This window comes from Helobdella robusta, assembly GCF_000326865.2.
Source record: "Helobdella robusta unplaced genomic scaffold HELROscaffold_11, whole genome shotgun sequence".
Classification (NCBI taxonomy): domain Eukaryota; kingdom Metazoa; phylum Annelida; class Clitellata; order Rhynchobdellida; family Glossiphoniidae; genus Helobdella; species Helobdella robusta.
The window spans coordinates 195,795-210,384 of record NW_008703617.1 but is presented as its reverse complement, the minus strand read 5'-3'; the positions used below and the strand labels follow the sequence as shown (position 1 = coordinate 210,384).

The 14,590-nt window shown below is 33.5% G+C and overlaps 3 protein-coding genes across 3 annotated transcripts; 2 read left to right on the top strand and 1 right to left on the bottom strand.

Moving 5' to 3' along the window:
• Nucleotides 1–819: 819 nt before the first annotated feature.
• Nucleotides 820–1,035, top strand: HELRODRAFT_71835 (hypothetical protein; the record flags this gene model as incomplete). The annotated part of the gene is made up of 1 exon (XM_009012576.1): nucleotides 820–1,035. A coding segment is annotated over one exon (216 nt), but the record flags the coding sequence as incomplete, so codon positions are not given.
• A 1,276-nt stretch (nucleotides 1,036–2,311) lies between these two features.
• Nucleotides 2,312–5,289, top strand: HELRODRAFT_167056 (hypothetical protein; the record flags this gene model as incomplete). The annotated part of the gene is made up of 9 exons (XM_009012575.1): nucleotides 2,312–2,388; nucleotides 2,540–2,618; nucleotides 2,710–2,804; nucleotides 2,977–3,167; nucleotides 3,332–3,544; nucleotides 3,693–3,773; nucleotides 4,052–4,140; nucleotides 4,719–4,721; nucleotides 5,179–5,289. The coding sequence occupies 9 exons, from the start codon at nucleotides 2,312–2,314 to the stop codon at nucleotides 5,287–5,289; spliced, it is 939 nt and encodes a 312-aa protein (XP_009010823.1).
• A 2,161-nt stretch (nucleotides 5,290–7,450) lies between these two features.
• Nucleotides 7,451–13,560, bottom strand: HELRODRAFT_167055 (hypothetical protein; the record flags this gene model as incomplete). Its single annotated transcript, XM_009012574.1, has 6 exons — nucleotides 7,451–7,561; nucleotides 8,201–8,262; nucleotides 11,187–11,847; nucleotides 11,981–12,089; nucleotides 12,270–12,609; nucleotides 12,753–13,560. 6 exons carry the CDS (start codon nucleotides 13,558–13,560, stop codon nucleotides 7,451–7,453), a joined length of 2,091 nt encoding a protein of 696 aa, XP_009010822.1.
• Nucleotides 13,561–14,590: the final 1,030 nt, after the last annotated feature.

Sequence of the window (14,590 nt, the reverse complement as noted above, 5' to 3'; positions counted from 1 at the left end):
TCTTTCAAACTGCGTAGCTACGACCTATGCCAAACGTTTACCACAGCCACTACTGTTAATAAAATTCTCAATCATGGTAAAATAAAAATTGATGAGTTGTTTAAAAATTTTTTTCTTGAAAAATGTATGAAATTGTTTATTTATTTCAGAGCAGGGAAGGATTGGTGATGCAAAAGACGAGTCGAAGAATTTTGAGTCGGTCTTCAAAATGAATGACTCTCCAAAAATGACTGATATCTTCCAGGAGCATCAACCGTGCATCGTCAACAAATCTGTCAATCTTCAAAGTGAGGGTTTCACTAATAATTGTCACAGCATCGTCGTCATTGGCAAGAATTCAAGAGTTGTGACAGAACCCAGGTCGCAGTGTTTTTTATTAACCATTTATTATAAATACAACTTTTTTAGTGAAACATTAATAATTTAGTTAAGGAATTTTATTCCAGTAGTTTAATTTTTTGTTTCAACGAATTTCCAGAATCCAATTACCAAACTCAAAACTGGTAGAAAATGAAAAAATATTTTGTGACATATGCGGGGACAACGTGTCACCAAAGCGAATGATAGGCCACTACAACCAGTGCCTGAGGTCTCTATCCAACAGATACAACGAATTATCACAAAAAGCTACAGAATTCAACAATTCCAAACTCCCACGTTACCATCATGATAATTTCAAACCATCCAAGTGAGTAATGAAACAATTTTTTCAAATCCTTAATTTGAAAATTTACCTCACTCAAACTCGATCTTTTATGAATTGAACATTATTAAAGTTGAAAAAAAATAAAACTACAAAGAAAGTCGCAAGCCGATCGACCAAAAAGGGTAAAAAAATTGGCACCTGAAATGTGTTTCTGCTACATATGTGGCAACCAGTACACCATCGCATCGCTTCCCATTCACGAAAAACAATGCCTCGCTAAGTGGAAAATAGTAAACTCGAAACTGCCAAAACATCTGAAGAGATTTCTACCGAAAAAACCTCAGATATTAATCAAAAATATGGTGGATAATTTGACGAGGTTTGCATGAAAAACACATTGCTATGATATTATAAGTAAAATTTATTTTATCTATCAGAAATTTTCTGAAAATTCTTTCAATAATTTTCGTTTCGAAGACAAGAGATCATGGACATACAGTGGAGAGCTGCATTGGAGAACCGAATAAAGTGTCCATACTGTCATAAAAGTTTTTCTCCGTTCAAAATTGAACGACACGAAGCTATATGTAAAAAAGCAAGTCAAATTATTTTAAATATTTTTCAGTATTTCAAATATTTTAACATCTGATATCCAAAATAGCTCGTTTAACTTTTCATTTAATTGATTTGAAACATTACGACGTGAAGGTCCGCAGACACAATCCATACATCCAGAACGAACACATACAGAAGATAGCATTGAAGAGGAATCTATTCAGTAAGTACAGTCTCGTCAGGCAGCCCAGTCACGCCACGATCACTCGTTCAAAAACTTCAAAAATGCGACTTCGGTTCACGCAATCGAAGAAGAAGAACTCATTCGCACCACGTCTCACAAAATCAAATGAGTATTTGAAAGTATTTCTAAACAGGAAACAATCAAAGAAGCAACCGTCGACTGTCGACTACATGAAATTCAGTGAGAATTCAGCTGTCGGCGTCGATGAGAAAACAAGTTTAGAGAGAAAAGTGATCGAGTGGCAGATGCGGTCCAACCCGGAACTCGCCTTTAAACGTGATTCCGATTGGGGAGACGAGAAGAAAGTCAACGAGATCTCAGACTCGAACACGGATAAGGAGAATATTTTGTTGGAAAAGATTGAAAACATCACAGATCACTTGCCCTGGCCTAGCGTCTTTGAAAACATAAATCCATCATTAACTAACACCGTCAACTACGACAACACAAATCATTGGGATATTTTCAAATGGCAGACTTAGTTTTCAAACTTTAGGATCAAGTTTTCACAATTAAATTGAAAATATTTAAAAATTGAATCTTAATAATAATCTCCTGTTAATTTCTCTTGCTTTTTAAAATTAAAAAACAGACGTTAAACCATGTAACTACGGTCTAGAGACATATTAAGCCCAAATTTCTTTCATTTAAATGATTATTGAAAACTATGGAAATGACTTTGATAAAAAAAAATTAAATTCTAATCTAATGTCTTTGTTACCATAGTTTCCACTTGTAAACATTAACAGCTGATCGATTGAGTAAATAATAAATTTGTATAAATTAGTTACTATAATTAAGACCCGTCTTTGTTATAATTAGAATGTGATTTATTTATATTATTAATAAAATATTTAAAATTCAGAATGAACGACCGAATGGTTCATTTGAAGATCCCTTGTAATGCCAATGCATCTATCGACGCTTACCGTGAATACAAACTGTGCGTTTCAATGCTTATACAATCATTAAATATACCTATCATAATTATTGATAAATTGTGTGAAAATTAAGAATATTATGTAGAAATATTAAATATATTTTAATTTTATTCACACTTTATGTTGATTTTAATCATATTAAAACGTAATAAGAATTGTCGGAGATGACGATGGTGGCAAGACATTTACACCAGAGCAATATGAAGAATATAAGAAAAGGGTTCTTCCTCAAGTAAATTATGAACTAATAATAATATAATAAAAAAATAATAATATAATTAAAGAAATTAACAATAAATTAATTATTTATAATAAAATAACAGAGAATGATGAATAGATTATATACTAGCTGGACGAATGAGGATGGAATGGACTGCAAACTGATAGGACCTGAAACACAATGCTTCTGTGAGCACAGGTCAGATAACATCAATTAACCATTTACCAATTTGTATTTTAATGAATTTTTAAAATAATTAACCGATCATTCGTTAATGTACGCTTGAGGCATACGAATAACATATTTAATGATTTTTTCAAAACCATACTCGAATCAGTGTAACTCTTGAAGTTATTTTTAAATAAATCAGATATAGAGATCATAAAACGGATTTCAAAGAAATTCCAACCGACCGGCCAATAATGCTGCCATGTAGGGCGAAGAACTGCAGATGCGCTTCCTATCACTACATCCCGAGAAGAGGCGGCTCTGTAGTGAGGTGCACATGCAAGCACCAGGCTTCTCAGCACAGTGTCCTCCACCCTTACAAATGCAAAGCTGGTTATTAGAGTTAAAATTCAGTTAAAGTATATATTTTTATGGAGAATATTTCGCTAAAAACATTAAAAAATTAAAATTAACCATAAAAATATTATAGAAAACTAATAAATGAAACGTTTTACTTTAAAATTTCAACGCCCATCTTTTAAAAATTTCCTTGCAAGCGTCATGTTCGACATGTCAGGGCTTTAAAAGTTCCTACACATGCCCGTGTGGACAAACGTACATGCAACATAAGATGATCGTGGAGACGAAAGATGAACGGATAGCCCGCGGTCACCCGGTTGGCCAGGAGGTACCTTACCAAGCCATGGGTGGCATTACGGGGTTCAGTTCCCTCTTGGATGGATATTGTAGACTGGACCCTAGCGGGGCAGGTATATATGTTATGTCACCTCTTTTACAAATAGAGAGAGGGGAGAGGGAGAGAGAGAGTTTCTTGACTCGGAGCTCAATAAAAATTAAGAGTTTATTGACCCTATTATATTTAAATTAAATTGATTTGACACTTTTCAATTTTGAAAGGTGTTCCAAGCTTGGATGAACTGAACAAGCCAATGACATCAAGTGAACATCCATTCCTGAAGAAACATATTAGCACTCGAGGTCTCAACTCTATATATATTCATTGTTATGTGTTGTACCGGTTGGTGGTATGTATGCACGTATTTTACATTTCACCACGGCACTAAACTTATCAAGAAACCTTTAATACGAGATTTATCGTACGAAAGGACGGTGCATGGCAATGACTTATGGTATATTTCGATTCCTGGTATGGACTGAATGATAATTTAGTTATAACATAAAATTCGTAAAATTATAGTATATCGTAATTGAAAATTAATGTTTTAATTATGAAAAAAATTTTTCAAAAATTCTAGGAGATAGTGAGATGGCAGAGTTTGAAGCAAGCATGAAACAGCCAGGCGAATCTGAACTTGATTATTATGAAAGAAGATACCAACAAAGAGTAACGTATAAATTCATAATAAAACTAATTTGCGACTTTAATTTATTTACTATTTATAATAAATATCTAATTTTAGCTATAATTTTTCTAAAATTATGTACATAAATTAAAGCAATTCCAGTACTTTCATCATATTAATTAGCAGCTTTTACACTGTATTATTTTATTGAAGCATATTTCACAAATGACTAATAAAGTACAACTTCTAAATTACGTGACAGTACATAATTTTATGAAAATATAATGAAAATTTTATAAAAATACAGTTGAAAGAAGAAAAAATGGCTAAAAGAAAGTAGAAGAGTGAAAAGAACTGATCCCCTAATGTTTCATATGCTCTAACGCTATTTTTTTAGAATTAGTGAATTCTTTTTAAAAACTTATTTAAACACTGTGATATCTTTTTATTGTGAATTTTGAATTTGATATTTTTAATGGAATCATATTCTATTAATCAGATAATATTCTATGAAACTTTACAACAAAACAAATTATAAGTGAAAGAATTGAACTAATTGCAAAGAATATCTTTTCCTCAACTAATCAAATGTAAATTAGTTAACATTTTTCTCAACCAGCTAGTTAGTCAGTCAATTTTAAAGTTTTGAAATATTTTTGGACACAACCACCACAAAAAATGAAACAGTTACTACAATTTGTTTATTTATTATAATGGAATAACATTTTAACAGCCATCGAAATCATACAACAAAGTAAATGAAACAAGACATTCAAACATTAACCAAGATGAAGAAACCAAAAGAACATTCTAAATTTCAGCTAATTAGGCTAGGACAGAAACGCTCATACATAAATTCCGACCCAAAGTAACAAAAAAAGGACTCCAGAAGCCATAAAAACTGATGCCACCAACGATACAACGATCTCTTTGAATATATCTCTGGTGTATTTGGATGATGTCACTTCATATCTGAAATGTAGAAAACTTTTGATTAATGAAAAATTAGTAAACAATGGCAATTTTCAACAAAAATAAATAAATAAAACATCAACTCTTTCACTAACACGAAAAACCAGGCAGTGAAAAATATTCCTATGGCTAGCAAGACTAATGTCAAGTGGGGAAATACTGCCGGATTTATCGGACTGACGTACCTGTTCATGGCATCAATTGGCAGAGTGTCCTGAGATTAATAATATTGTTATAAATCATTAAAATTACAAAAATTCACTTTTTATGGGGCGAGCATGAAAAAATCAGTGGGTTAGGAGGTTAGTTAGGTTAGGTAGGGTGTTAGGCTCAATTATTTGTATGAGTGCATGGGATAACAACGGTTTGACAAAATCGTTTTCAACAACAATAAAATCAAATTTAAGATATTAAATAAAATCCTAAAATTAGATCTAAATTGCAAAAATCTACGCCGGACTAACCATTTTATTTTCGGAGAAAATCCTATCGCAAAAAGTTGATCGAGGACTTAAACGGAAGTAACGTGTTGCCAGGTTGAAAATAAAATATTGAGGAGCTTCACATTTATTAAAAAATTAAACCAATGTTTAATAGATTTGAAGATAGTTATAAAATGAATGTAGTGAATAAAATCATACGATGAAATAAAATGTTTATGTATCTTTTTAATTAGTTTGTTAGAAAAATAGAATAGTAATTTAAAGTTTATTTCTCTTTACTGGTCGAATAATATGATGACGTAATCAAGGGATCGATAAAAATAGCAACTTAGATGAGGTCATAGCAATCTTAAGTGACGTCACAGTATTCGAGAGTATCACGTGATTTACTGGCCGCCGGAAGTGAATAGTTTTACAATAAATGGAGAAACATTCGTTATTTCGTCAAGAAATTATGCGTTACTAAGCGTGTGATGAGGAGTTATTGAGGAATGACGTCACCTTAATGATGATGACGCTGACGATGATGCTGTCGATTAGGATGAAAATGATGTTTGATGATGATGATGATGATGATGATGATGATGATGATGACGAGGATGATGATGATGATGATGATGATGAAAGACGAACGATGATTTGGAGAATATAAAATCAATGAAAACCCTCCAAAATGCTCTTGTCAAAATGCAAATTGCAATCCATGATGTTGATGATGATGATGATGTTGTTGTTGTGCTGAAATTGAATCACACACACACACACACACGCACGCACGCACGCACACACGCACACACACATGCACGCAAGCATATGTATACAATCACATACAATCACACACAAACTTATACAAACACCTAAAATCACATACAATCACATACAAACACATGCAATCACATACAAACACATGCAATCACATACAAACACATACATTAGCATGCACACACTTCATATAATATGATGCTAATATATCTTATGATTCTTCAAGCTTATATCCGTTCTTCCAATCTCTCTCTCTCTCTCTCTCTCTCTATATATATATATATATATATATATATATATATATATATATTTATTTATATTTATATATTTATATACATATATATTTATATATGTATATATATACAGGGAGCTCTCTGCGTGGTCGGGGTATGTCCTAATATATAAATATCTTTTGGTCCGTCTAACAATGATAAACGGATGCTATTTTGTCAAAATGGTGGTGACGTCATTGTTAGTGTTGTTGTTGTGGCTGTAGTGGTAGTAGTAGTAGTAGTATCAGTAGTAGTAATAGTAGTAGTAGTAGTAGTGGTGGTGGTGGTGGTGGCGGTGGTAGTAATAGTAGTAGTAGTAGTAGTTGTATTAGTGGTGATAGTTGTTGTTGTGGTAGTAATAAATAAATGTTTGTAATATAAAAAGGTAAGCATATTTATTTGTCAGCTACCAATATGTCAATAATTTTCGCATTCATTCATTCACTCATTCATTCATTCACTTATTCACTCATTCATTCATTCACTTATTCACTCACTCATTCATTCACTCATTCATTCAGTATCAGTAGCTGTGTTAATCAGATGTCATTATTATTTAGCCAGTAGTATAATTATTAAATAATTAATTAATAATCAATTATAATCACAATTAACTAATTAATTAATTAGTTAGTTAATTAATTAATTGAGGAATTAATTTATTCACATGATGATTGAGGTTGATATTTACAATTATTTACAGGTGTTTGTGGGATTTTGTTATTGTTTTCCAATTAATTTAGAAATCCATTCATTCATTCATTCATTCGTTCATTCATTCATTCATTCATTCGTTCGTTCGTTCGTTTGTTCGTTCACCCGTTCATCCGTTCGTCTTTAATTTTTTAATTTATTCTATTTCTTTGTTATTAATATATTTATGTATTTATCCATTAATTTTTCTAGCGCTTCATTCTGTCGCCGGTGGCAGCGAGGCATTTATTATCGCCCGCCATGAATTTTTCAATATTATAAGACTCTATAGCAAATGCTAACAACCAACTGAGCCTCATCTGCAGTTGTTGTTGATGATGATGATGACGATGGTGATGACGATGATGATGACGACGACGATGATGCTGATGACACTGATTGTGATTCACTAATGTTGGCTCGATCAGATAATCATATGAAGAGCTAAACAAATAAACAAGCATCTATAATGTATGAATGTATATATGTATGTATGTTGTTTGTATGTATGTATGTATGTATGTATGTATGTATGTATGTACGTATGTATGTATGTATGTATGTATGTATGTATGTATGTATGTATGTATGTATGTATGTATGTACGTATTTATGTATGTATGTATGTATGTATGTATGTATGTATGTATGTATGTATGTATGTACGTAGGTATGTATGTATGTATGTATGTATGTATGTATGCATGTATGTATGTATGCATGTATGTATGTATGTATGTATGTATGTATGTATGTATGTATGTATGTATGTATGTTAAAACCAAAACATGATGAGTGACACTGAACCGTCAAACATCAAGTAACAAATGGATTAACACTTTGTATGTATGTATGTATGTATGTTGTATGTATGTATGTATGTTGTATGTATGAGTGTGTGTACGTGTTGTATGTAACTGTAAATCTTCTAAGCAAAATTTGTACACAGGCACACACACATGTTTGAAGGTTGATAGCCAGCGGGCAGCCGGAAGTGGCCAAACACGTGATCCGGAAATGCCTTTCAAATTTTTGATAATCCATTTCCGATTTTTATTAATTATGCGACTTTTGATGATGAAGATATGGTTGGTGATGATGGTGACGACAAGGATAACAACGTTGATATACATATATATAATTATATATATATATATATATATATATATATATATATATATATATATATATGTATATGTATAAAGTGCGTAAACCCGTTATATAATTATTTAATGGAAAAACCCACTCACGCCATCAAACAATCTGGAAAAGTAAAATAGGTCAATCAAGTGACCCGGTATGACCCAATTAACGTGATTGGTTAAATCGAAGAGTGTGCCGGGCATATGATTGGTTGAGAAAATCTGCTCTCGACCTTGAACTTTTTACACTAATGAAAGTGGCGTGGGTTTTAATCTTTTATTTCTTTTTCTCTCTCTCTCCCTCTCTCTCTTTCTCTTTCTCTCTCTCTCGTCATTTTTATAATTTTCAACTCTTTTATTCAACTCATTCATTGTTTTGATCGTTTGTGGAAAATCTTTTAAATCAAAAAACATCATCATCACCACCAAAACCATCATCACCACCATCATCATCACCACCATCATCATCACCCCCATCATCATCATCATCAACAACAATAATAATAATAACAACAAAAAGTTAACAAGGTTCTTTACGACTTTTAGTTTTTTTTCCCTCTCACTTCCTCCTCCTTCGTTGCCATGGAAGCGATGTGCCTCGCTCAATTGCATTAAATTTATCACAAGACACCATTTGTATTTTTTATTATTATTTTTGTTGTTTTGTATGTATGCCTACATACATACATACATACATACACACATACATATATACACACACTCACACACACACACACACACACATACATACATACATACACACATACATATATACACACACACACACCCACACACACCCACACACACATACATACATACATACACAATTTTATATCTGCAATAAATAACAGAAAAATGTCTGCCTCAAACGCTTCAGTGTTTGTTGACACCAAGACTTCTACACGTTCATATACATACACATGCATGTATACACACATAAACACACATACAGACATACACACACATACAGATACACACACACATAAAGACACACAGACAGACAGACAGACATACATACATACACAAATATACACATTATACGCGCTCTGTATACACAATAAATGCGTACACGCCGTACCAATTACGTATTCTGGTACTGTTATAAAAGACGGTCAAACACAAGAGTAAAAATAAGAATGCTGCCAATATCAACAACAACAACAACATCAACAGCAGCAGCAACAACAACAGCAGCAGCAACAACAACAACGACATCAACAACAACAACAGCAACAACAACAGCCAACACATACATACTGCATTCCATTGAAGAGCAGAGCCACAATAAATCATTGGCCGGTCCGCCCGACGACTCAACGAAAAACTAATTAGATTATCTGGTGCAACGATAATTTACGATGGCGCCATTTCTACTGGACCCCATTTCAACCAATCAGAGTCGATAACCCTTAATTCGGCGACCAATCACAGTTGAGATATCGCTGGTCTCGTGATCTTTCCCTGTCCAACTGTTAACTGCTGTCAGCGGATCGAATTTTACAACGTCTATGAAGATTGATGGATTGATTGATTGATTGATGGATGGACGCATAAATGAATGATGAATGAATGAGTGAATGAATGAATGAATGAATGAATGAATGAATGAATGAATGAATGAATGAATGAATGAAAGAACGAACGAACGAACGAACGAACGAACGAATGAATGAATGAATGAATGAATAAATGAATTAACACACAAATGAATGAACGAACGAATGAACGAAAGAATGAAACCAAATAAAGGAAAGTGAGAAGCATTGATGCGTCAATTCTGATAAGCTTATCAAGAAAATCAATTTTCTTGATGATGATGGTGATGATGATGATGTTGTTGTTGATGACGATGATGATGATGATGTGGTGTTGTTGTTGATGATGATGTTGTTGATGGTGATGTTGTTGATGGTGATGATGATGATGATGATGAGGATGGTGATGATGAGGATGGTAAAGGTTAAAAGTAGAAAAGTGAACTTAAATAATAAATGTGACGCCACATTTGAATCTTCGTCTCAAGCCTTAGAAATAATAATGATTATGACACCATTTATGATGACGATGAAGACGACGACGATGATGATGATGAAATGAATTTTTGTCATCATCATCATCATCAGCAACAACATCACTACCATCTTCTATGACGTCACCATCATTGTCTCAGTCTTCAAAAATGGTGGTCAATAATCGATTAATCAGGTGAGCAAAGTTTCAGGTGTGTTGATCACGTGGTACAAATACGTCATCTTCAATAGCCAATAATAGCCGATTGTTGGAATGATTGACTGATTGAATGTTTAAGTGAATGAATATAAATGAATGATTGGACGAATGAGTGATTGAAGGTTGATTGATTGGCTGGACGAAAGAATGAAGAAATGAACGAATATTAACAAACATGGAAAACAGATTTGCGATGTTAATCAATTAGTGTTTCATCTTAGACGCAACTCAATCAGTTCCTGATCATATTATTGTTCAATATTATTATGTCGTTAATCATTCAAACGACTGTACAACACAACGAAGTGTACAACACAACGAAGTGTACAACACAACGAAGTGTACAACACAACGAAGTGTACAACACAACGAAGTGTACAACACAACGAAGTGTACAACACAACGAAGTGTACAACACAACGAAGTGTACAACACAACGAAGTGTACAACACAACAAAGTCGAAGAAGCAGAAGAAAGGAACGAAATTTCCAACCGATATGATGAGTAACGAGAGTAAAGAATGTGCTTTCCGATGACGAACATGAATGACGTCATTTCACTAATTTTTCAAACCTTTCAAAATATTCTCCAAGACCGATTTGACGTTTTCTTCAAATTTTTCATCTTTCTCCTCGAAGACGGCGATAGCGATCCACGAGCAATCGTTTATGGCGTGAAATTTCAACGGCTTCATGTAGTAGCAGTTGTCGTCATTGTCGTCGTTGTGGCTGTTGTGGCTGGAACTTCTATTGCGATTGGCAAATAGATCTTTGAAGCAGGTTCCCACCAAAGTTTGTTTAGTGTGCTTGATGATCTGGAAGTTGATGTCGTTGAAATAGGCCTTAGAGGGGATTGAATTGGCCTCGAGATTCGGAAGATTTTTCGGCTGCTTCTGTCTCTTGCGACTCTTCTTACTGTTACCGACGCTGGAAGCTTCTGCAGGGCCACAACTGAATAGCGCAATCAACTCTTTGCGTTCCTCAATTTTTATGGAGATCGTGTTGCTGGATTTCGCAAAGGCGTTGTTCTTTGGGTCGAAAGAGTAGCAGGCAATGAAATCAATGCCCATCGTTTCTGAATATTTCCTCAAATATTCACTCCAACCTTCCAGACCACATTCTAGAATGTTCAACCAAGATTGATTCTTCGGTCGAACTGGAGGCTTAGGAAGAGAATTACAAACAATGTTATATTTGGTTGTGATTGCATGAACAAACACCTCAACAAATTTCTCCTGGTTTCCGGTTTTAAAAAATTAAATTAGAGAGTTTTTTTAATAAATAGATTAAATAGATTGAAACTAATTAAAAATTATTTATTTAAATTTTTAAAAAATAATATAAAATTGATATTAATCGTTTACATACTCTAGAAGAGATCTGGTGACCATAATTAACGTTGTCTTTGGTTAAGAAATTCGGTTTCCTGTATGCAACTTCAACTGTTTCTTCAGCTCCTTCTGTTTGCAAAGATTTGCTGTTGGGTTTCGTGTTTTGAGATTGAATTTGTTAGATCAATAATTTTTATAATAAGTTCTAATTTTCTAAACAATTTGTTTATTCCTTCAAGTTTTATGACAGAATGATTGATATTTTATAATTGCAGTAACTCAAATTCATTCGAGCAAAATACAGCAGCAGCAGCAGAAATTTCAACCTCTGAGCAACATCGCCGTCTTCAAAGTTGTCATATTTATGTTGGCCGGGCTGATCAACTTTCTTAACAGGATGTTTGGCGCATGGAACTGGAGGCACAGGGCAGAAACATTCGCTTGAATTGCAAGTGGGGCATTTCAACTCAGCCCCTTCATTGACCCTTCTTTTTTGTCTCAGGAAGATGATGATGAAGATGAGGCTGATGATAAGTAGTAGGAAAAGAACTCCACCGACAACTGATCCAACAATTATTCCTATCGATACTTTATTATCATTAGGAACTTGAACTTGAACTGAATCTGCTGACGAGCAATCCTGGTACAAGCCGTCCACTTTGAAATCTGTTTCGAGGTAGAAAAAGCTTTATAAAATTGAAATGTGTGTAAATATTAATTTACTTTGTTGGATTCTATGGCAGCTATTCAATTTCAAAATGATTGGATGAAAAATGTTGATTATACATTAACATTTAAATAATTCCTACTGTACAAATCATCCGTCCACCGATGAAAGCAGGCAGACTGCCCCCTACTGCTCGCCAGATTGTGCATAACATTTTCATAGACTTGCCTGTCGAAATATCCATCCGGACACTGGCCCATCGAGACAGTAAAAACTGTAACATTTTTCAAATAACTAATTTTCAAGGCCTCAACTTCGGATTCGTAAGTGTTAAAGTTCCGCTCGTCAGTGCGAGCGTCAGTGAGGATCCATAGAGAAATTTTGTAATCACTTCTTTGCTGGTACTCGCTTAGTGCAAGATCGCTGAAACTTTTTATACCATCGATCAATTTTTTACCAACTACCTCTTCTTTACTGTTGTCGGCAATCATCAAATTGGAACAATTTTGGAAAGTTGTATCTGTAAACATGGATGGAGCTGTCATGCTCCACGTAAATCTACTCTTTCCGCTCTTGTCAAAACTGTAGCAGAGTATTTGCGAATATGAGCTGCCAATTTTTTTGAGATAGGTTGACAAGCTTGCAAAAAAATTAGGAACTTCATCGTAAAGTGTGAGATTTCTCAGGCTCGCTGGTTGCGAATAGCGAACGCTATCGTCAATGAGGAAAAACAAGATTCTCTTGGATTCAGTTCCCTCGTAATTTTCTTTTAGATGTTTGAAGCGACTTTCGTTGTATTTGAAGTCGGTTAGGCAGATCTGACCCAGGTTGGTGCAGCTGGAATGAATATTTGGGATGTAGCAACTGTTCCTGCTAGTTTCAGCTGTCAGTGTGAGAGTGGGCGATGCGATGGCTTTCAAAATGACGACGACCCATATTTTACCGTTCATTGCAACTAATTTCATTCAATGTCATTTCATTTTATTGATACATCAAATTGTTCGATCCTATATTTATTTCTGTAGAGTTTGTTAACAAGCGGTCTTTGAAATTATTTTCATTGATCTATTTCGTTAGTTATGCGTGGTAGGCAGTGTTAATGAAACAAAACTTAGTACTTAACTTAAAAGTTTTAACAATTTATTTATTTATTCATTTAATAGTTAATTAATTAACTATATAAATGCTAATTTTAAAATTTGCCAGCAAAAATAAAACTGAACTAAACAAAAATCTCAATGACTTCAACACAATATTCAAATGTTAACGGAATTGAAACTGTTTCAACAAAATATTGCCGAATCTTAATTAATTAATTAACTTATATATTTTGGTATATGATGTTAACGTAGCTAAAGGTATACTAAGCAGTAATCAGATTTTAAGTATTCTGAATGGGAGTGTACGCATTTAGCGATCGTAGTATTGTTATTATGAAAGCTACTATTGTCGTTTGTTGCTTTGCGTTGTAACACATGAATGAATTCATGCTTATGATCCTTTTGTCAATTGATCGTTCAGAAAAACGTACGAATAGAGTTCAAGTAAGTTTAAGATATTACGAATGAATAAGGTTTAGTTACTAGGAAGTTTATGAGAAACTTCTCTTTTCAGAAAATTATCTGTTATTGAGAAATTTGATAAATCTAGTAAGATTCATACGGCGTTAATTGAACCGCTCTGAGAAACTTTTGTATTGTAACTTCTTAAGATCAATTAGGAAGTGACAATAGAGAGGCCGTCTTGAAAGCTAGTAATTTTAAAAAAAGAAACTAAACAAACAAAAAGTTAGATTGATTAAAGAAATGTTGGTTGGAGATGTATTTTACAAATCAACTTGCATAGCTTTTTTGTCCCATTTATGAGATATCAAAAAATCAGTATCCAACTTATGAATCAAAGTAAATACTCTAAAAATCGATATACCCTAGAAATGGAATAAATTATATGCAAAATAATGCGTATGATTCATACAAAACG